General features: G+C 37.2%; 1 protein-coding gene across 6 annotated transcripts in view; it reads left to right on the top strand.

Annotated features, from left to right (window-relative positions):
- L3mbtl3 (L3MBTL histone methyl-lysine binding protein 3) overlaps positions 1 to 23661 on the top strand; it is a 112406-nt gene that overhangs the window by 7835 nt on the left and 80910 nt on the right. For 4 of the 6 annotated variants that reach the window (XM_047559414.1, XM_047559418.1, XM_047559416.1 and 1 more), the window contains exons 3-5: positions 16311 to 16427; positions 22632 to 22743; positions 23107 to 23181. In XM_047559414.1, coding sequence (XP_047415370.1) covers positions 16326 to 16427; positions 22632 to 22743; positions 23107 to 23181 — 289 coding nt within the window. In that variant the 5' untranslated portion in view covers positions 16311 to 16325. The remainder of the gene's footprint in view (positions 1 to 16310; positions 16428 to 22631; positions 22744 to 23106; positions 23182 to 23661) is intronic. The other 2 variants (XM_047559419.1, XM_047559420.1) reach the window with 1 other exon arrangement.

The raw sequence follows: 23661 nt of genomic DNA, 5'->3' as shown, positions 1-23661 counted from the left end.
AAGCACTCTACCCACTGAGCTATCTCCCCAGCCCATTGAGTGTCCTTTTAAATGTCACACATTAAGCTCAGTGCTTTATTCATTCACACTTATTTATTTACCCCCAAAATATCTAGTGCTTACCTTCTGGATGCCCAGGTATTGCTCTAAGTACTGAATGTCATTTCTTCTACTTTCACTAATGTTGAACTTTTGGTTTTATTATTTTTCTTTTAATGAAAACTGATGCCTGGATATACTTAGTAATTTGTCTACATTTATATTATGCCGTTAGAAAGGGGTGGAACCAGCTAATGATATTAGCATGGAATTATTCTGTTTTATCTTTAGGTTTCTGATTTTCCAAACAGTAGTTCCTAGGATATTTCAAAGAAAACATATTTCCAGGTTAATATATTTGCTCTTACGCGTGGTTTATACTAAGATGAACAATAATGAACAAAAATGAGAAAAATTAATGGGAAGAAAATTTTATCTTTTTTTTTTTTCTTTCCTTTTTGAAACCAAGAATTGAGAAGATTAATTATTGAGTTATGCTGAAAAGAACATCTTGGGTGCCTGGCACTGTGGTGCAGCCTATAATCACAGCAGATTGGGAGGCTGAGGCAGGAGGATGGCAAGTTCAAAGCTATCTCAGCAACTTTGTGAGGCCCTAAGCAACTTGGTGAGACCCTGTCTCAAAAAGAAAAAAGGCTGGGAATGTGGCTCAGTGGTTAAGCACACCTGGGCCCAATCCCTGGTCCCAAGAAACAAAACAACAACAACAAAAAAACAACGTAAAATGAAAATAAAACAACAACAACAAAAAGCCCTCCTTGGTCTAATCTGTAGACTTGAAGTGATTACAAACCCGTAATAAAGCAATCATTCAAAAAGAATGGAACCTAAGTTTATAGAAGTGGACTCAGAAGATGACGGGATTTACTCAGAAGCTAGAATTGTAAAAGGAAATAAGAAAATAAGACAGAGATAATAATGGAGAGGAAATAGGGATAGTTGTAGTATCCTAGAATCAAAATAAAAATGAATATGAAATATTAGTAAGAAGATACTCAATACTATGTACTAACTAATCAGAAAGCCAGGTTCCATTTTTGCCTGGTTGGGTGGTTTCTCTCTGTTGTGGGCCTCACCCAGGTCTCTCAGTCCGACTTAGCAGGATGCCCCTGCATGCAGTGGTTACAGGTAATAAATATACTTTTTTTTTTTTTTTAATGGATACTGGGAATTGAACTCAAGGGCACTCTACCATTGAACTACATCCCTAGCCCTTTTTAAACAATTTTTAATTTGAGGGATGGTCTCACTAAGTTGCCCAGGCTCGCCTTTGAACTTGTAAGCGTCCTACCTCAGACTTCCAAGTTGCTGGGATTGTATGTGTACATCACCACACCTGTTTGTTTCTCCTGCCTTGAAACTTTATTCAGTAAAATTTTTTGAGCACCTGCTGTGTGCCATCCCTTTTCAAGGTGGGATGGTAGCTTTATGTTATATATAATTTTATGGAATTAAACTTGTTCAGTTTTTAGAACATTAGTCTGTCGTGTACCCCACACCCCGTTGAAAAGGATGGTCAGGAAATATCAGTTGTGTTTCTCCCTATCTGCTACACTGTTGAACCCTGAAGAATGAATTGAAATTTCTCTGTGGTCAATTTGGTCTGATTGTTAAGTGATTAAATAATTTGCCCTGTTGTTTTGTGGTCTTATTTATTTGGTGAACTTGAGGCTTATGTGTTCAGTCTATTGATAAGTAGATTGGTCACAAGTGGTTATCAAGATCAGAAGTAGGTGTGACTTCTGGGAGAGAAGTAAAATATGGTCAGCTCTAACTTACAATGTGAAAGAAATCAAGTGTAAATCTTTTAATTTTAGCTCTGTTCTATAAAAATATGAAGCAGAATAAGTAAAAGAAGATACCACTTTTAGTGTTTTTTAAAAAAATTTATGAAGGGAAATAAAAAAGAACAAGGCACTACTTTTAGTTTTTCTTTTTAAATTTAAGTTCATGCATATGCAGCAAAAGTGTAGAAATATCTGTGTCAGACAGGTTCTTGTTCTTTTTATGGCCTTTGAATCTCTCTAATGGGTGTAAGATTTCTATTATTATCTTTCTAGTGTAGTATGTTGATGAGATAACACTTTTAAGGAAATTTCTGCCTCACATTGAGAGAGATCTTGTAGTGCGTACATTGAAGATGAACTTCAAATAAAAAGCATTTAGTTAGAGTATATTAAATAGGCCATGGGACTGTTAGTGTCAGTTAATGTGATTTCACTTTCTGTGTACATTTTTTTTTTTTTTTCTTGAAAGACATTTTTCATTTTCTGTTCCTCCTTTAGAGGAAGTCAGTAGGTGAGGCCACAGAATCTCAATAATTCTTACAGTAACAAACAGGGGCAGGAAGTTGAGATTTTGTGAAGTTGGCCTTGGTGTACTCCTTTGCACACCATCTCCATGGCAGCATAGATGAGAAATCAAATGAACCATTGCCACCTTACAAATAAGACTGTTCTCACTAGGACATGGCGATGAAGTCAAGTGGAAGCGTTCTTGAGAAGGCATTAAGGTGGAAGCGTTCTTCCTGCTGATTTCATATTTAAACTTAAGATGGATTAGTTGATGCTCAAGACCTGCTGTCCAAATATGGTTGAGAAAAGAAGACTCAGATTCTGAAGGCTTTGCTCTGGAGAGGATTAAGATTTCAGTTCTCAGGTTGAAATAATCTAGAGTTTGTCTGCCTAAAATCTATGAACTTGGGGCCTCAGGGCAGAATTTCACATCTCTCTACAACAGATCTCAGTTCCAATATGTGTGTGATTCAGAGTTCTTATCAAGCAGGGTGAGTAGAATATCAAAGCTGGTATCTGTCATGCTTGATTTGAAAGGAAAAATTTTCTTTGTAGCAATATGTGTTTGTTGAAAGATGCTTCAAGTGTGAGTTTAGATTTTTCTCATCCTTATTGAATAAGCCCGTTTAAGAGGTTTGAATTTAACTTCTTTTGATGTGTTCTTCACTGAAGCTTAAATAAGGAGAGTTTCTTGGAGTGGTGATGTTATGCTTCTGCCAAGCAGGTAAATAAATACTTAGCAGCCTGGTTGTTATTGGAATTTTCACTGGGAACATGAGATGAATGGACAAATGAATTTCTTTTTTTGGTTTCCTGTCTCTCCAACCCTCCCCTCCCTTAGTCTATTGTGTTTTCCCCTCTCTTTCATTCATTCCTTTGATAACCTTTATACCTAGTGTGAGTCTTCACAAGGGATTAAAAAGCCCATTTAATGAAGGTCTCTGTCGGTACTTCAGTACTTCAGTACCTCCCGTATGCAGATGGTGATGACACGGTGTGATGATAATCAGGGTATCCACGTGGTCTTCCCCGCCTCTCTTCTCCTGTCTTAGGTGCACATACACACACCAGGGCTTGTGTAGAGAAAGGCTGGCTGTGATCACTGGAGCCCCCTGGGGAGGATCCTTAGCTTTCATCTCTCCTCCTCCTTCCAGCCTCCTGCTGCAGTCCTTCCAGGGCACGCTGTCTGTCTCTGTACCCGCTCTCTTGAAGCAGGTTCAGGAGCCAGTGTTGGCATGTGAGGAGGTTTTTATGTTTCCGGAGCACAAACATCACAGTAAAGTTGTCAATGGCCTAGTTTGTTGGGGTAGCTTTTTTATCTTAATTTTTATTGTTATTTTTTGGTTGTTAAAATATTCTTTTCTTCAGAAGAACGTGGCTAAGCTAATGTTTATTGATTTTTCATTTAGAATACCTTACAAAGTCTCTGAAATCCACTTTGAAATGTACTTGTCCATGACAACTCAGTCTTGCAGTTGTTCTGAAACATCCCCCTCCCCCAGTCTTTGGACTCCTGAAAATGTACATAGGGCTTTGTGAGGCCAAGGTGTTGGCCTTTGCACAGGTATCATCCCCTCCTGCCCTTTGTTACTGCACACACCTGGCGACCTGGTGCTTGGAGGGCACATGGTCGCTGGAGAGCAGCTTGTTTTCTTTTGTTCGGAATCACTGAAGCTTTTACAGACTGAGCGCCCACTGTGTGCAAAGCATGCCAACTTGCATAATATTTTAAGGAAAGTTTTCATGCCTCTATGAAGTGGATATTCCAATCCACTTTACAGCTGAAGGAGCTAAGACCCGAGAGAGGGGAGGTACCCTGCCTATGGTATACTGGTAGTAGTAAATCGTCACGCCTGGGATGTAAACCCAGGTGCTCTGGCTGCAGAGCCTTTGCCATTACATTGTCTTCCCTGTTGACTAAAATACAACATGCTGGACTCCGTCTTCAGAGGTAAAAGCCTGTTTCTTAGCTGGGTGGCCTCAATTTTCTTATTTGTAAAATGAGGAAATAGTCTTTATCAGTCTTAAAAGAGAGTTGTGAGGGTCAAATAGTCTGGTATTGATCAGATCCTTTAAAATGACAAGGCATTAGAAGAACCCCTTCTGCCCCAGCATTTCTGTGTTCCTTTAATGTGCATCAGGGTTGATGGCTTAATATGATTACCCCATTTGGTCTTGAATTGATGGACATGGAATTCTCTTAGTAAATGCTGGGTTCTTTGGTGGCACAGAGGGAAAAGGATGAAGCCAGAGAGTAAATCAAGAGCTGTATAGAGGCCTCAGGATGCAGTGGCCATATGTTTTTCAGCATCATTTTCTCAAGTCTGGACTAAAAGAACATCCCCCAGTGTAAGACGTCTTAGAACCCCACACACGGCTGCCTGCTGGGAGGTAGGTCAGAAGGTAGTGTCCTGTGGTGGTGTCCACCTTGAAGACGAATGAAGTCTACCCTGTAAAACACTACCTACTCTCATGTTATTTTCCACAGAGGGGTTTCTGTGGAAGTCAGTGTGCCGTGATGGTGATTACAAGGCTGAGTGACTGTGGACTAAGACAGGGCCACACAGGTGTCTGTACCACAACCAGTGTGCACTGTGTATCCCAAAGGCCGCTGGGAAATTGCAGGTCCTTTACCACAAAATATTTTATCCGGACTAGGAATGAATGGCTTTCTGAAGATTGTGTTTTGGGGAGTAGACTTTGGGAAATGTTGTCCTTGCCTTTCACTTAGTCTTGTTTAAATGGAGTCACACCAGTGTGGTAGCAGCATGTCTATACGTGGGGCTTTTCAGGGGATGGGGTGGCTTCAGGCCTCTTCCACGTGGCAGATGTTTCTCCATTACTTTGGATGGATTGCTTTATGACGAAACTGGTGGTCTTTCTGGAGTTATGTAATATAGGAATATTTTGATTGATAAAATACCCACTTTTAACATAGTGATCTTGATATCTTCTGAGGTAGGTTTGAACACAGGTAACTGACTACCTTGGGTGTTATTGAAATAAAATGAGTCGAGTAGCCAGGCACAGTGATGCATGCCTGTAATCTCAGTGACTCAAGAGATTGAGGTGCGAGGATCAAAAGTTCAAGGCCAGGTTTAGCAATTTAGTGAGACCCTGTCTCAAAATAAAATATAAAAAAGAGTTGGGGATGTAGTACATTGGTAGACCATCCCTGGGTTCAGTCCCTAGTACTGCAAAAATAAATAAATGAACAATTTTTTTTATGGACACCATATCCTTATTTTATTTATTTTTTATGTGGTGCTGAGGATCAAACCCAGTACCTCACATGTGCTAGGTGAGCACTGTACCACTGAACCACAACCCCAGCCCCAAATTAATAAATTTCTAAATTAAGTTAAAAATGAGTTGAAAAGAAACACAACTTTAATTTTTTAAAGATTGCTGAGCAGCTCTTATGAACTCAAATAATTATTAAAGTTGATAATTATAATAAGAAATTAACATTTTATTGACTGTTGTCTACATATTACCTGGCTTATCTAATCTATACCACTACCCAATGAAGAAAGATTCTATGATTCTCTACATTTTATAGATGGGGAAAACGAGACTTTTTTTGTGTGTGTGTGTGTGTATCGGGGATTGAACTCATCGGCACTTGATCACTGAGAACATTTCCAGCCCTATTTTGTATTTTATTTAGAGACAGGTTCTCACTGAGTTGCTTAGCACCTCGCTTTTGCCGAGGCTGGCTTTGAACTCAGGATCCTCCTGCCTCGGCCTCCCAAGCTGCTGGGATTATAGGTGTGTAATATTGCGCCCAGTGAGAATGAGACTTTAAGTGATTAATTCATCCACAGTCACAGAATAGGCAGTTGTCAAACTTTGGAAAGTGGAGTGAAAAGAAGGAAAGAAAAGTAGTAGTTTAGGGAAGGGTGAAGGATGGAAAGGACTTGTAAGAGTATGGCCGGTCTGCAGGACTCTGTGAAGTCATTTGATTTGTGCCTGCAAAAGATGACAAGAAGCCAGGAATGTGGGGATGGGGGGCTGAGAGCAGTTTTATATGTTACAGTGAGAGCCCTTTTAGCTGATATAACTGAAGAAAGACATTAAGGACTTTTGAGTGTGTTGCTCTGTGCCAGGTACAGCATTTGGTTGGTGACTGATGATGTCTGTGAAGTAAACCAAAAGCCCTCTTCAGTTAATGGCCTAAAAGTAATCATCATGGCAACAAGGCATTGGATTCCCAGTGGAGGATGGCCTTTCTCATCGCCAGGTTACTCTTCTGCACAGCTGTCGTTTTTGTTCGGTGCATGATGATGATTTTGGGGTTAGCATTCCTGACTTGCTGTTTACAGAAGATATGTTGCCTTCTTAACCAAAATCTGGAAAGCTTACAACCCTAGGCGCTGATATATCACGCCTGCTATCTGAATGAAACAATTTTAATCTGATTCTGGTTCTTAGAATTTTAATCTGATTCTGCTTTTGAGGTAATGTCTACTCTCAGCTCATAACCATAGCATCTCTTTACCTTAATTTTGAATTTGTTCTCGTTGACTCCAAAACTATAAGAAGCAGCTCTATAAAGAAAGAAAACATAAAATGATTAAAGCGGTTTAGCTGGTCTTAATGAACATCAACTCACAGTTCTTTTAAATAGAATTTGGGAAGAATGATGGTTTGAGCAGGAATGGGCAGGCTACACTTAATGCTTTTTCTCAGTGATCCTTATTCTTCCCCTTATCTGCCGGCCCAGACTCTTGGGTTGCAGGCAGGGCCCACTCTTCTGCTTTGTGCTGTGCGTCCTAGGTTAGGTCAGTTCATCTCAGCCCAGGCAGGCTCCTCACTGATTCTGCTGCAGGAGCTCAGCATACAGGGAGACTGTGCCCCTAACACTGAGTCTCTTTATCCACTCATGGCAGACAGGAGCAAAGAAATGGTATGAAGGAAAGATGATGAAGGACACACATACTTATTTTATGTCAAAATTAGATACAGTAGATTCTTGACATTTGTGAAGGTTTGGCCCAAACCAATTGCAATTCGAAACTCGAAAAACTCACTGTAGGACGGAATCCCTTCCAAAAAATTACTAAAGTATACCTGAAATATTTAAATGATCTTTCTGGAGCCTTAACTGCTTATCTTACTTGATGAGGAATTTTTGTATTGTCTGGAGAACTTAACTGACACAAATTCATACATATTTTCTACTGATTTCCTTGTGGAGCATTTGGTAGTTTTGTTCACACAGTATGTCTGAATCATTGCTTTTGACATTTCAGTCTTTAATTTATCTGAAACTTCTCTTTTGTGGCTAGGGCCTATTACTTTCATAAACATTTCCATATTCCCCTCGTTCTGTCATCATCTTTAGACTCAACAAGCAGTTAATTCTGTTTATTTCATTTCTTAAAAAGAAACAGTTTTTATCACTTTATTTACAGTGTTCACAGCACTAAGACAGAGCATTGTGACTAAGAGCATACCTGGACCTTGGCCAGGCCAGACTATCTTGACCCTGCCCCTCAGCTTTATGGCATGTGTGATTCAGACTCATGTCTGTGTAAAAGGACAAATTATTAAATGTCACGAGAACTTCAGGTGTCACTCAGGAATGCTAGAAACTGTCAGTATACAGTCTGGGCATGCATACCTTGGTTGTGCTACACTTCTTACCATCCTCTGTTGAGCTGATGCACATGCACATATAGTTAACATCTACTAGTTAACTTACACAAGAGCATTGCAGAAGTTGATTTCCCTTAGTGACTTTTAGATGATAGCTTCCATTTTTGACATCAATAACAAATATTTCATTATAAGACATGCCTTTTATAACATAATTATATTTATTTTTAATTTTTTTGTGGTATTGAGGACTGAACATAAGGGTGCTCTATCACTGAACTATACTCCCAATCCTTTTTTATTTTTATTTTGATACAGAGTCTAGCTAAGTTACTCAAGCTGGCCTTGAACTTGCATTCCTTCTGCCTCAACCTCCAGAGTCACTAAAATTATAGGCTCGTGCCACCACATCCAGCTTATAACATATTTTTAAATAAACAAGAAACAGGATTTAAAAACTCATATTTTTATAATTAAGAAAAATTTAATATGCTCATAAAGGACAAAAAAATATGCAAAGAGAAGGCTTCCTCCCATGACCGTCTTTAGCAAACTATTGCTTCTTGGATATAGACGTGTTACTGGTTTCTGACAAATTCTTCTGGAGACGTGTTACTGGTTTCTGACAAATTCTTCTGGAGATAGTCTCTGCATATACAAGTAATGCACATATTTATATTTATGCTTTTATTCTGCTTTTGTTTTACATAAAGGGTAGCATGTAGTTTTTGTTCCTTACATAGAATTGGTGCTAGTAATAATGTCTTGGAATTCTTTTTTTGGGGAGGGATTATCAGGAATTGAACTTGGGGGTACTCAATCACTGAGCCACATCCCCAGCCCTATTTTGTGTTTTTATTTAGAGACAGGGTCTCACTTAGTTGCTTATTAGTGCCTCACTTTTGCTGAGGTTGGCTTTTCACAATCCTCCTGCTTCATCCTCCTGTGCCACTGGAATTACAGGTGTGTGCCACCATGCCTGGCTTGGAATTCTTTATTGAAGGGTGAAGTGTTTTCTTGTCTTTTACAGTGGCATTGTATATCATTGTGCAAATTTACTACTATTGTCCTACATTGATGGAAAGTTGAGTTGTTTATAATTTTATGCATTTATGCAAGTATTTATAAATTTCTAGAAGTAGAATTGCTGAGTTAGAGGATATGATCTTAAATGGGGATCTGCATAATCATTGTTGCAACTTAAAATGCCTTCATCAAGGAGTATGAGAGGTCCTGTTTCCCTGTAGTCTGATAACAGAATTGTTTTTTGTGTTTGCTTGGTATTGAACCCAAGGCTCTATCAATGACCTATATCCTCAGCCCCTTAATGTGTTTTTTTCCCCATATTTTTTATTGCACATTATAATTATACATAATAGAGGGATTCATTGTTATATATTTGTCCATGCACATAACATAGGGTGTTTTGAATGTAAGATATCAATAAGTGACCAGGGGGCATGGCTCAGTGGGAAAGCACTTGCCTAGCATACAGATGGCCCTGGGGTCAATCCAGCCCTGCAAAAAAAAAAAAAAAAAAAAAAAAAAGAAAAACCAAAAATAGCTTCTTTCATTACCACCTAACATAAGTGGTACTGGTGGACTGGGCCAACCAGGGACTTATTTACATGAGAAAGTGAGGAGTTTGATCCAAGTGAATGTCTCCAGGGAGAGTCAAGTTGCACAGCTGTGGTTTGGAGACATGGAATGGGGTAGGAGAGGAGATACAGGAGGTAATTCTGAGGATAGTGTCTGTCATATGTCATTTAGGCTGCTCTCTAGTCCTCTGGTTGGAGGCTAGGACAAGAAGATTAAAATAAAAGTGAATGAAAGCTGAAGTGAATTGTTTCATTAAAAGGTACCTTGGGAAGATAGCACATTTGTATTGGTGTTAGTAGTAATGGCCCTTGTTTTCAGTGAAGTCATCAGTTCCTTGACAAGACATCCTCAGTGGTCACTGGTAGGGGTGTGCTGAGTATCAATGCCTTTGCTTTTAGACATGGTTAGCCAAATCACATATGTTAGTGGGAATCAGAAGCTGCACTGGTGCATTTAGTAGATGTCTGAACCCCAAAACTGCCCTGTCTGACTTTAGTATTGGCTAGAGACCATTAGAACTAAGAGATTAGGAGAAAAATGCTGAATCTTGTTTGAAAGCACAGAGGCCCATCACGGTGCACTTTTATGATATTTCCTTAGGAAATCGCAGCACCATTTAACAAAGAGATTTGGGATGGGATTTTCTGCAGAATGAGAAACACTATTACTTGTATTATGACTCTTTCCCACCTGTTTTTTGTGGCCTGTGGAATACAGGTTACATATGAGATTATGAATAGTAGCAGGTGGTAATTACAGGAGCAAAACAAAAGAGCATTTTCTAGGCACTGAAAAAAATTGCTTAAGTCTTTCGGGCATGATTTGTTGAAGCAAAAGGCCCTCGTATGTTTGTATGCGAGCGTACACACGCAGGGAGGATGAAATGAGGAAGTAAGACTTGAGATGTCGCAGAAGCAGTAGCTTTTCTTAAAATAGTATTGCTTGCAGGCTGTTCTACCTGAAAGAAAGGTGGTTGAAAACACTAAATCTGTTGTAGCCATTCAAGGCTTCTTAAGACAAAGAGTCACCAGTGGCTTCAAAATCAGATGATGTGAGAAACAATGTAATAATATTACTGTGTTATACAAAAAATCTACAAACCTTAGAATGAAAAAAAAAAAAAAACCCAGATGAACAAGTTTTACAAATTTTAGATATATGCTTACAGACTGAGTACACTGTGTAACATTAACATTTTATATAGCAAAAAAGCATATTCTGATTATTTCCTAAAACATGTAACGAACATTAACTTCAGGTTTTGTGAAATGTTAGCCTTTAGATTTCTTCTCCTAGACAGACAGGATTATATTGCTGTGAATTTTATATATGTATGATTTTTAGGTAGGAAAAGACCAAAGACTCTTTTACCCAATTTATCCTGCAGGGGGAAAATTATTCTGTCACTACCGTCTGTCAGGAAAAAGTTGCCACTCCTACGTCACTTAATAGGAAGTCAGTTTTATGACTGATCTTTATCCATTTGGTGAGGGAGGAGTCATACAGAATTTAAATGCAAGTCTTCATTTATTTCATATTTTCACAATTGCTTAATTTAATTCTTCCTTAACCTTCACATCCTAGTTCCTGTTTTGAGGATTAAATTAATGATAGTGAAATCTGATTCTTCAAATTAAAACTGCGATATACATTTTGGAATGTCTAATATTTGATATTTTTTTCTATTTAAGGAGAAAAAAGAATATTAAAGTACCTAGAAATATTCAACAGAAGACAGCTATCATTCAAGAAATCACAAGTTGTTTTTCTATTGATTATTTAAAAATGAATTTTAAAAATGTTAATGTGCTATATTATTTTATACAAGGAATCCACAATCCTAACAATTTCAACTCACATTAAGGACAGTATGTTAAAAAAAACCTTGAAAGATTTTTTTCAAGCATGTACAAAGCTAGTATATAGTATAATAAACTGCCACAGACCCAATGCACATCTGGACAGTTCCCATATATTGCCAGTCTTATTTCACCATTTCACCCCATTGTTTACTCTATAGTGAATTTCTCACATGTCATTTCCTCTACCATTTCACTTGTATCACTAAAATACAAGGAATAGCTCCCCTTTAAAAAGTACATACCAGCATCATCCTTTAAAAAAAAAAGCAACATTGTATCTAATGTCATCAGATAGCCAGTTGATATTCATAGTTGTTCTTCTGGATAATAATCTTTAAAAAAAAAATAGTTTAAATCAGGGTCCAGACCAGATCTGTGAATTGTAATATGGGGATTGGTTAATATGTTTCTTAAATCTCTTTTAATCTATGTTTCAAGTTTCCTTCTCAGTTTTTTTCCTTGCAATTTCCTCTTTGTGGGAAAAAAGTTTTTATTCTGTACAATGGTAGCTTTCAGACTTTTTGGTCTCACATCACTTTTACACTTAAAAATAATTGAAACTCAAAGAGGGAATGTATGGAATATAGATGTAGACATATAGGCAGAGATACATATAATATATCAATATTTACTGTTAGAAATAAATATATTATTTGGAATGTTTATTTAAAGATAACAATAATAAACCCAGGGCGTGAGACCATATGTAAGTATAATTTTTTATGAAAGGTAATCATTGTTCCAAAATAAAAAAAAAATGGGAAAGGTGACATGCTTCCCATTTTTGCAAATCTTTTTAATATCTAGCTTAATAGAAGATGGCTGTATTCTCATATCTGCTTCTGCATTGTCCATTGCAATCTGTTGTTTTGGTCGAAGTATATGGAGAAAATCTGGCTTCGTACAGAGGATTGGAAAAGAGAAAAATATTTTACTAGTCTTTTCAATAATAGTGCACATTCTTTGATACCACACTAAAATTTGACAGGTGATGGTTTCTTGAAGGTTAGTCGAATGTGCAGTTTGAAACCTTATCAGTTGAGGTTTTTATATTTTGTAGCATTGACATCCTTTTGGTTTTTCTGGCATTTTGAATGATTCCCTTATCTATGCATGGTTTTGAAACATCTTGCATTGGTCATTTGGAAACTATTCTTCACTGAATTGTATAGATTAAGTGTTAACAAATTTCATTATGAAATACCTTAAATGTCACATTTATTGTTATCACCACCCATCTAGCTCCTTAGTACAGTCTTTTGGGAAGCTGTCAAGTTCATGGTGATAGATACAAGTATTCCAAAATCCTGATTTTCCCTGGAATGCTCAAATTTTGTAGTAAGCAACAAATACTGTCAGTATTTTTCTTGATGTGACAACCTCACTTCATTTATTTTTAACAAAATATTTGCCCAGTGTCCAAACCTGGATAAACACAGCTTATTAAATAAAAACGAAATTCCATGCAAAAAGCAGCTTTAATTTGCATCTCAAACAATTCACAAGTGCTTATTTCTTTTTCCAAATAATGAGTTGCTCCCCTCTTATACTTAAAAAAGGTGATCAATGAAATACTCCTTTTTGTTTGTTTTGAATATCATTATAAATTCATGCATTTAAATTTATTTATTTATTTATTTGGATACAGGGATTGAACCCAGTGGTGTTGAACCACTGAATCACATCCCCAGCCTTTCTTTTATATTTTATTTAGAGACAGGGTCTCGCTAAGTTGCTTTAGGCTCACCAAGTTGCTGAGGCTGACTTTGAACTTGTGATCCTCCTGCCTCAACCTCCCAACAGTTGTGTACCACTGCATGCATTTAAATTTATTCGTTGTGTTTTAATTCATTGCAGCTAGTAAGGGTACTACTTTGCCTTATTTTAGCTAGTAGCAGCCTCTTCTGATTAACCCCTGAGTTCTTTGGATGTGATGTCCCTTGTCTTTGATAGCTTCTTTGCTTTCTTATTTGATGAGAGGGTTCAGGCTCTTCTGGGACATTTTCTGCCACTGAGCAGAGATCAGTTCCTTTTCTGGGGAGATTTGGGAGAAATTGTATGTAGATGCCACAGGCAGAGCACCCAGTCTGCTCATTATCATTGGTTAGTGATTGGAAAGCTGGAAAATAGGCAAATCACATCATGAATTTATACTGATACTTGCCATTCAAATTTAGGATCCATCGATCATTTTGTCAGTTGTCTGTGATATGCACATAATGACTGACTTGTTTTATCTCATATTAAACAAATGAGAGTTTCAGAAAATATTAGTATTATCACCAATGATGTAGTTGTGGAAAAGTTCTGTAATTAAAAAAAAATGAAAATAAAGCATTATTAGTTTAGCTAGTCAAATTGGTCTCTTTTTTTTCAGTACTGGGAATTCCACATAGGGCCTGGAGTGTGCTGGGCAACTGCTCTTATCTACCTAGACACTGTACACACCCAAGCCCTTTCTTATTTTTATTTTTGAGACAGGGTCTTACTAAGTTGCCCAGTTTGATCTTGAACTTGTGATCCTCTTGCTTCAGGCTTCAGGTTAACTGGGGTTTACAAGTGCTTGCCATTATGCCTAACTATATTGGTTATTATTATTTTTTTTCTTTTGGTACCAGGGATTGAATCCAGAGCTGCTTAATTATTGATCCACATTCCCAGACCTTTTATATTATTTAGAGACAGGATCTTGTTGAGTTGCTTTGTGCCTTGCTAAGTTGTTGAGGCTAGCTTTGAACTTGCAATCCTCCTGCCTCAGCCTCCCGAGCCTCTGGGATTTTAGGTAGGCATCTGGCCAAATTGGTTATCTTAACAGAGCCTTACTATTGGTGTTTGCTGTACATCTTAAGACTGTTTTCCTGTTTTTTAGGACAACACAGTTGCAGATATTTCAATGAAAGTGAGTAAACCTCTTCACTTTCTGGAAGGCTCAGTCACATTGTGCATTTGTTACATTGGTAGATCAGATGCTCAGTTGATAAATTTAGTGTAGATGACAGTCAATAATGGACTAAATTTTTCCTTTTATTTTTTTACTGTCAAATTGGCCTCTTCATTGTTTACTGATATTTTATCCAGTAGTCTCCTTGTGTACACAGTTTTACTTTCTGAGGTTTCAGTTACTTGGGTGCCTCAGTTACCTGAGGTCTGAGGTCAGTGGCAGTATGAAAATATTAAATGGAAAATTTGAGAAATAGGGAATTCATAAGTTTTAATTTTTGTGTGGAATAGTTGATAAAATCTCACCCTGTTGTGTTCAGGACATGAATCATCTCTTTGTCCAGTGTGTCCCTGCTGTATACACTTCCCACCCGCTAGTCACTTAGTAGCTGGCTTAGCTGTCAGATTGACTGCTGTGGTATCATTGTGCCTGTGTTCAAGTAACCCTTGTTTTACTTATGGCCCCAAAGTGCAAGAGTAGTGATGCTGACAATTTGAATATGCCAGAGATATCATAAATTGTTTCCTTTAAGTGAAAATTCTCAATGAGGAAACAGGATCATATGCTACCATTGCTAAGATCTGTAGTAAATTTTGTTAATCTCTTATTGTGCCTTATTTGTAAATTAAACTTTGTGAGAAATCTGCATATATGGGAAAAAATGATCATTGATCAGGTCACTGGTCAGGTGTAGGGCTTGGTACTGTGTTTTCAGGCATCCACAGGAGGTCTTGGAATGTATCCCTGGAGGATAAAGGCAGATTACTATAAACATTTTATTCTTTTTTTAATTTTTAAAAAAATTTTTATAGACTACATTTTGATTCATTGTACACACAAGGGGTACATTTCATTTCTATGATTGTGCACGATGTAGATTCACACCATTCATGTAATCATACATATACATAGGGTAATGATGTCTGTCTCATTCCACCATTTTTCATACCCTTGTCCCCGCTTCCCTCTCCTTTCCCTCTATGTAATCTGAAGTTCCTCCATTCTTCTCTCACCCCCACCCCCCTCCCCCATTGTATGTCATCATCCACTTGTCAGGGAAAACATTCGGCCTTTGGTTTTTTGGGATTGGCTTATTTCACCTAGCATGGTATTCTCCAATTTCATCCATTTATCTGCAAATGCCATAATATTATTATTCTTTATGGATGAATAATATTCCATTGTGTATATATACCACAGTTTCTTTATCCATTCATCTACTGAAGGGCATCTAGGTTGGTTCCACAATCTAGCTATTGTGAATTGAGCTGCTGTAAACATTGGTGGGGCTACGTTACTGTAGTATGCTGAACACAAATAATAATAGATGTTGGCGTGGATGTAGGGAAAAAGGCATACTTTTTCATTGCTGGTGGAGTTGCAAATTGGTGCAGCCACTCTGGAAAGTAGTGTGGAGAATCCTTAGAAAACTTGGAATGGACCCATCTTTTGACCAAGTTATCCCACTCCTCGCTTTATACCCAAAGGACTTAAAATTAGCATACATTTTATTCTTTGTCCATACCTACTTTCTTTTCAGTGTCTTGAAAAAGGAAAAATCCTTAGCGGAATTCTTTCATAGTATCCATATCCATAGAGGATGATTTTTTTGTTTTGTTTAAAGTGAATATTGCTATGAATCAGTTAATTCCTTTTTGTTTTAGGAACAGCACAATTTTAATACTTTTAAAATTATTTTCCTGTACTTTTCTACGAATTGGAGTGGGAAGATACTGGGGATCAAACCCAGGGTCTTATGTGCTAGCAAAATGTTCTTACCACTAAGCTTTACCCCAAACCCAGTTAACAATATTTTTGAAGCAATTGTTATTAGATCTGTGAATATGGGATAATGTAATCAAGAAAATTGTGTGCTGGAAAGTGAAGTAATGATCACTAAATTAAAAATGATTTGCATGTGGGACATTTAGTGATATTTCTTTTTTTCCCTCCCAGGTTAAAAAATAAATCATGACTGAATCTGCCTCTAGCACAAGTGGTCAAGAGTTTGATGTATTCAGTGTTATGGACTGGAAAGATGGAGTAGGCACATTACCAGGAAGTGACTTAAAGGTAGGGTATCTTTATTACCTCTGGTTATGTGTGTGTGTGTGTGTTTATTGTAATTTTTTTTTTTTTTTTTTGGTACTAGGGATTGAACTCAGGGGCACTCAACCACTGAGCCACATCCCCAGCCCTGCTTTGTATTTTATTTAGAGACAGGGTCTCACTGAGTTGCTTAGCATCTTACTTTTGCTAAGGCTGGCTTTGAACTCAAGATCCTTCTGCCTCTGCCTCCTGAGCTGCTGGGATTACTGGCATGTGCCACTGTGCCTGGCTATGTGTGTGTGTTTATTTTTAAATGAATACATATGTGAAATAAGAAAAGCATTAAGCACAGTGCTTTGGGTTTTATGTCATGCTTACACATCTACAGTAAATGCACAAGACACTTTGGAATGCTGATGGATTGGCAGAAGCTTTTGTCATTTGGGTTAGGGGACTAAGAATATTCTGTAGCATGTTCTTATTTTTCATAAATTAATTTGTACATGACAGGAGGATCATCTCAGTTTTGACTCTTATCATGAGGGCCAGTAAAATGCAGAAATGACAGAGACGAAGAGATTAAGTGGAGAACTTTGACTTTTGTAGAAATCCTAGCTTCTTGGATTTTATAGTAATGGGCTTTGCAACTTGGAATAACCATATTCCCTTTGTCCTATACTTCTTATTTAAAAACTGGATAAAATAATGTTAAAATACTGAATAAATAGACTTTTACTTTCTTTAAATTATTTGTACTGTAAGTAATTGATTTTTGTATAATCATTTGTTCAAAAGCAGGTCTTTCCTGGAAGTCACAGTGCTTTTATTATAGATAAGAACCCTCTTCAGGAATCTCTTTCTGCCCCTGTTGTATGAGCTTGCCCTGCCCCTTACCCAGGCCCCCGTCCCACCCCAGGTCCATTTGTGCTGCCTCATAAAACAGGGTTGTGCAAGCATCTGTCTCGGGAGCCAACAGCCCCCACCTCTCATTTCTGATTTGCTTTTGCTCTGATCCTATCACTGAGACCTTGAACCTATCTGTGACCTTTAGACTTCGTGTCTATGTTTGGTCATTCAGGTGTTTGAACTTCTGATCTCCCTAATAGGCTATTTGACTGACCTCTTTAAGGCTTAGTGTTCTGAACTATCTTGAATAGAAAAATTTCCCCCTAATAGAGACTTCTTGGAATCCAATCGCTTTTGGTGGCTGTTTGACAAGTATCTTAGCCAAACCTGCCCTCACTTATCCTCAGTGGGGTGATTTGGACAATCTGGCTGTCGTTGGAAAAATACTTGAGATTTTATTTTGGTTAGGTTTAATTAAGTGCTGTGTTCCTAAATCTCGAGTTTAGTGTCACAGAAATATTGCAATGAATTTAGTGAAATCTGGAGAAATTTTAAATGAGTACCAAAATATAGTTAGATAGGAATATTTATTCTAATGTTCTATAGTATAATAGTTGGTAACGAGACTAAAACACTGTATGATAAATTTTAATATAACTAAAGAGTCCAAAGGTTCCTAGAACATAGAAAGGTGAGATGTTTGGAGAAGATGGAAATGCTAATTTTCCTGATGTGATCATTACATATTGTGTGTGTATTTCTGTATATTGGGTTTGTATATTTTATATATATATATATATATATATATATATATGTATGTATATATAAAATCTGTATATATGTATATATATAATATAGATTATATATGTGAATTATTGTGTTGTACCCTATAAACATGCACAAATACTTTGTCAATTAAAATTTTACCAAAAAAAAAGAAATTGGGGTTTTAATTTTAGTTCTGTATGACCTTGAACAAGTAAGTTAATTTCTTTGGGCCAAGTTTCCTCTGTAGTAAAATAAGGAAATAAAATAAGGATTTTATCTGCTCTGACATTTTCCAAATGTCCATCTGGATATGATATAGTGCAGAGAGAATACTGACAAGTTTTGAGAAAGAAAAACTGTTTTTCAAGCTCTGATAGAGCCAACCACATATTAGCCTTCCGAATTTTGTCTAATTATTTAGAATTCTCTTGCTTTGGCAGCCCTATCGGTAAAATGGGGCTTTTAGAATCTATAGTAAGATTTATAACCATACAAGGATTATGAGGATTGAAAAAAACTAATGTATATAAACACTTAACCAGTTGTTTATTTTCTAGCTTTGCAGTCTTTTTTTTTTATTGCTACACTCCCTTATTTTTCTTGTATTTTTATCCTTTTTCTTTTTAATGACTTTTTTTTAATATCAAGTGAATGATGAAATTTATAACTATTGTTCATTTAGCTTTTGACAGGGGATTGAAGTTTCTACCCGTAAGAAATTTGGGTTGCTTTAATGTTTTCTAAGCAATGAACTTTAGAAATAGGCTTATTACCTTTTAAGGCAATCAGGTAATTAAACTACTTTGTGTTATAATCTGGGTTTTTTTGATATGACTTCTAGATTTATCTAATTACTGGGTGGTTGCCAGGTATCCAGTTACTTAATATGCTGCAAAACACAGAAATTTTGTTGCTTTTACTTCAGAAAATGATTCGAAAATTATTTTTGACTTTATGACTTTATAACCCACTGTATTGAAAATTCAGAGACTAGCCTATTGATTATATTGTATAGAGTCTCTAATTCACACATTCATTGTCTTAAAATCTGAGTTGCTTAAGATATCTGATTGAGGAAATGATTTTTCAGAAAGCTAAAATATTAGAACTTTGAATCAGTTGTGAAATCTGCTCTCTAACGTCGTCTTTGCTTGTTTGACACTAGCCAGACTTCTGCTTTTTTACAGGTACAGGCATGGGGTTCTTCTGACAGGATGGTAACTAAAGACAGCCCACTGCACTTCACTCAGTTCCCTGTCAGGGAAGAGTTTTTCATGTGCTTCAGCTTTGGTCATTTTGAAAGGATTTTCCTCTGTGAAAACCTCATAATCACTAACTACTCCAGTTATGTCACTCTTCTGTAGTTGCTAGTATCTTGCACAGCAAAGTTCAAGTCCCCTTAAATTTTCCATAGGATAGGTATTTGTTTTGTTTTGTGGTCTGGCCTCCTTCTGGGCACATTTCATTTTACTTCTCAGTACCTCTTTGTTTTCTACCTATCCCAAACCACTAAAGACTTTATACTCTGGACCCTTTTTACTGTTCCCTGTGGTGGTGGAATCCCCCTTCCCCTTTCGGGGCTAACTCTTATATAAAACAGAGCGAACTTTGTCTTTGAGGGCAGCTGTGGCAGGAGTAGGGAACTTAACTGTCTGATGAGTACTTTACCTGCATCTTCTTGTTTCATCCTGTTGTGTAACCCTTTGAGGTGGAGTGTCTGTCTTGCTGGTCAGTTTACAGATGGGGAAATGGAGATGCAGAGTGGTTATTGCATTAGCTCAAGTTGGTTACTGGCAGAACCGGATCTTGAGAACAGACTTCTCTGATATTAAAATTGATTCTCTTAACACTGTTCTACTGCTCTCTAAAGGGAATATTTTCATATCAACAGAGATAACATGGAAGATATAGTGATGGGAGATGTAAAAGCTTATTTCAGTTGAAGAAATCAGGAAGGCTTTGAAAAGCATATTTCATTTGGGCTTTGGGTGCTGAAAATAGGAGATTCTGTGAAGACTTCTGGGGGCAGCCATGGGAGGAGGGCAAGATAAGGGTTTCTAGAAGGGGGAGGAACTTCAAAAGAAGCAGTGTGGTAGAGAAGAACAGCAAGTCTCCACCAGTAGACTGACAAATATTGTAGTCATTAACAAGGCACTTTTGCCTAAGCAAGCTTTGGGAACTTTACCATTGCTTAATTTGTTCCTTTTAAATGCAGAGAAGCATTTGTAGATTAATGTCTCAGGGCAAGCCATCAGGACAGGCAGGTGACTAAGTGGTGGTGGAAAGGAACCTGGCAGGGCTCCCAGTGCCGAAGCAGTTTTTCTACCTGAACTTCTAATGATGTCTGAAATTTATCCACAGAGAGTTATTCCTCTGGGTCATAAGGATTTAGTCTTTGAAAGTTCCTCAGTAAAATGCAGATACTCTCCTGAGAGTGATAGCATCTTATCTAGTAAGAATAATTGCCATTTAGCTGAGAGCAAGACCCTGTGGCTGCAATGCTCAGTGCACTCTTAAAGCTCAGTTTTGCCCTCCTTGATTAATGTTTAAAGCTGTTTAGTTACCAGACTTCTTTGCCTTTAAAATGCATTAGTAATTAGAATTCAGGTATCAGCATTGAAAGTAATAAAATGATAATACTAACCTTGGTAGTATCTTTTAATGATCTATTATTAAAGACAAGCAAAAATAGAAAAAGAGCCTTTGCCCCTAAAGCAAAACTAAAGAAGAGAATTGAATCAATTAAAGGTGGTTCGAGCCAAGCCAAACAAACAAAACCTTTGCCACCCCTTATAAATTTCGGGCATAATTGTTTTCTGATTGACCTGGCTACATCCACATGCAGAAAAAGTTACCATGTTGGCTGGTGGATTTGTTTTGCTTGATAATCCCTTTTAGAAAATTTATAATTTGGAAATTCTTGATTGTAGGAGGGAGCCATTTAACAAATTTTGTACTGCTCTGAGATCTCTAGATTAAAAGAACTGATAAGCAAAAAACAAAAACAAAAAACAAAAAAATAAAACAGAGATGAAGTTTCTCATCATTTCAAAGCCATAAAAGCATTACCAGCTTCAGAAACTGAATGTTTATTTGGGAAAAAACAAGTTAGGAAATCAGTCATTCTTCCTGGAATCCTGTTACTGGAACTGCAGTAATGTTAGCAAGGCCTAAAGCCCTACACTAACATTTTCTAAGTAGTGAGGTGGTAGAAGACATAGTGAATCTGAATTTGAGAAGACACAGAAAAAGTTGATCTGTGTACTTTGCATATGATAAGGGTGCTTTGAAAATGCTTTGAGGATTTTGACTTTTGAGATAAGTAACTTTGGTAAGAGCAGCTGTACTTTACTTTCTCAGGGTTACAGGATGCTTTAGAGGATATGATGAAATCTAGAGATCCCATCCCTCCAAAATATATATGTGTGCATACCACAATTTTGTATGTATTTCATGCATCAACCCTTGAAGTCTGTCCACAGATCTCTGGCTTAGAGGAGCTCACTATCCCTAAGTGACATTGTGTCTTTATTTTGTATTTAGACTGTGGATCAATGACTGCAATTAATATTAGAAGGAAAAGATGACAGATTATTACCTTTTAACTTTAAAAGTTTTTGAGCCAGATCCTTCTAAATATAATAGTTGCACATTTTTACTTGGAGATTCCATTCAGTAGTGCTCTGTTTCTCAGTGTTTGAGATGCAGAGTGGTTTACAATTGAGCAAGAATCTACATCTTCAGCCACAGGACCCTTTCTGTTTATGAAAATATTCGATGCTTTTTCTCACATTTTGCATTTATCAAGTAAGCTTATATGAAATAACATGTAATGCTTAAAAGTGCATGTAAATTCATATGTGAAAATGTCTTACCCGAACCAAATTAGCAAATTTGTCCTTATTTTTAAAAAATATAATTCAGAATTGATTTTGTCACATTCTTTAATATCATTCATTAATCAGTAATTATCATGACAGCTTGTTTTTTCTACTCTTGCCCAGTAGATGGTACTGTCAGCCTTATTATGAAATATTCTGTTTCCAGAGTCAATCATTAAGAATAATTTTGTTTCTTTTCTTTAGTTTAAGGTTGCTTTTTCCAAAAAGTAAAGTGATTTTTAGTTCTTTTCCATCTCATTAAATCTTGCTGTTTCCTAGACTGCCATGTCATGCTAGGCGTTCTGTGCACACGTTCCCTAGGAACTTGTCTAGAATGTATGAACTCAGGGCCCCGAACATACTTCCAACACACACAGTACAACTCAAGTTATTGAGGAAACTACTTTGTTTGGTGCTTGCCATAAGATGAGAGGAAGTTTTCAGTATTCGGAATATAAATGCCCATGAAATAAAAATAAAAGTAAAATACAGGTAACTGGCCAATCTGTAGGATGGCACAGCTTTAGTGGTACCTGTGTTCTATTCTTCCCCTGAAATTTGTAAAATGCAAAGGTCTTAATTAATGTTGGTAGAAGCCTTGTCCAAGATGCAGTTGTTTCAATTAACTTTTAACACAGCTAATTTGCATAAAGACTCTATGTGTCAGTCGTTAAATAATTACCGTCCTGGGCATTTTTGTAAATCTTGCCTCTTTCTGCTGTGTTGTTCCTAGTTTCGGGTAAATGAGTTTGGAGCCTTGGAAGTTATTACAGATGAAAGTGAGATGGAAAATGTTAAAAAAGCAACTGCTACCACCACTTGGATGGTACCAACTGCTCAAGAAGGTAAGAAAGAGTTGTCTGCTTTTCATTTCTTCCTGTTGAGAGTTTTGAAATGAGACTAAGGTTTTATAACAGGCTGGGAATTTTGAAAGTCCTGGATGATTTTTGTGTCTCATGTTCTTAGGTAAATTTCTGTAATGAAACTGTTAGGAGCCAGCTTTTATATTTTAAAATAACTGTAAACTGTCTTCTTTCCTAATGCCAGATCTGTAATAGCACAAGGTTAGTTTGAAATTATCAAGCAAATCCAAGTTGTAATCGCCTACACAGGTGGTTTAGCCAAAGCCTGCCACTTTTTTTCCTCATCTACTCCGATGGTTGTAACTAACACCTATATGCTGATGACTCCTAAATCTATATCTCCAGCCCCGACCTCTCCCCCGAGCTCCAGGCCCGTATTTCCACCTGCCTACTGGACATCTCCACCTGGATGTCCCACAGGTACCTCAAACTACACATGTCTGAAATGCAGTTCATTTTCTATTTCTTTCTCCCTTTCCCCAAACCTGTTCTTCCTTCCGTAACCCGTGTTTCAGCTGACCTAGCACCATCCGCCCAGTGGACAGGCCAGAAATACAGGAGTCATCCTGAATTTGTTCTTCCCATTCCCATATCCTGTTACTTAATGCTCTTGGTTTTTATTTCCTAAATATGTCTCAGATCTGGCCTTTTCTATTATCACTGCTACTGCCTTAATTTTAGGCCTTTATCAACTCTTACCTGAACTATTACAGAAGCCTTTAAAAAAGTAATCACTTTGCTTCTAATCTCACACCCTTCCAACTTACCCTGCATCCTGAAGTCAGGAGAATTATGTAGATTGCTTATCTGACACTTGCTGATTTCTCTTTGCCTCTTTAGCAAAACAAACCAAGATCTGGGTGATCTGCACCCACCTGCTCACCCTGTCTCCTTACTTTC

Source organism: Sciurus carolinensis, chromosome 7, assembly GCF_902686445.1.
Source record: "Sciurus carolinensis chromosome 7, mSciCar1.2, whole genome shotgun sequence".
Taxonomy (NCBI): domain Eukaryota; kingdom Metazoa; phylum Chordata; class Mammalia; order Rodentia; family Sciuridae; genus Sciurus; species Sciurus carolinensis.
Note: the sequence above shows the minus strand (reverse complement) of the source record. Positions and strands in the feature narration are given on the sequence as shown.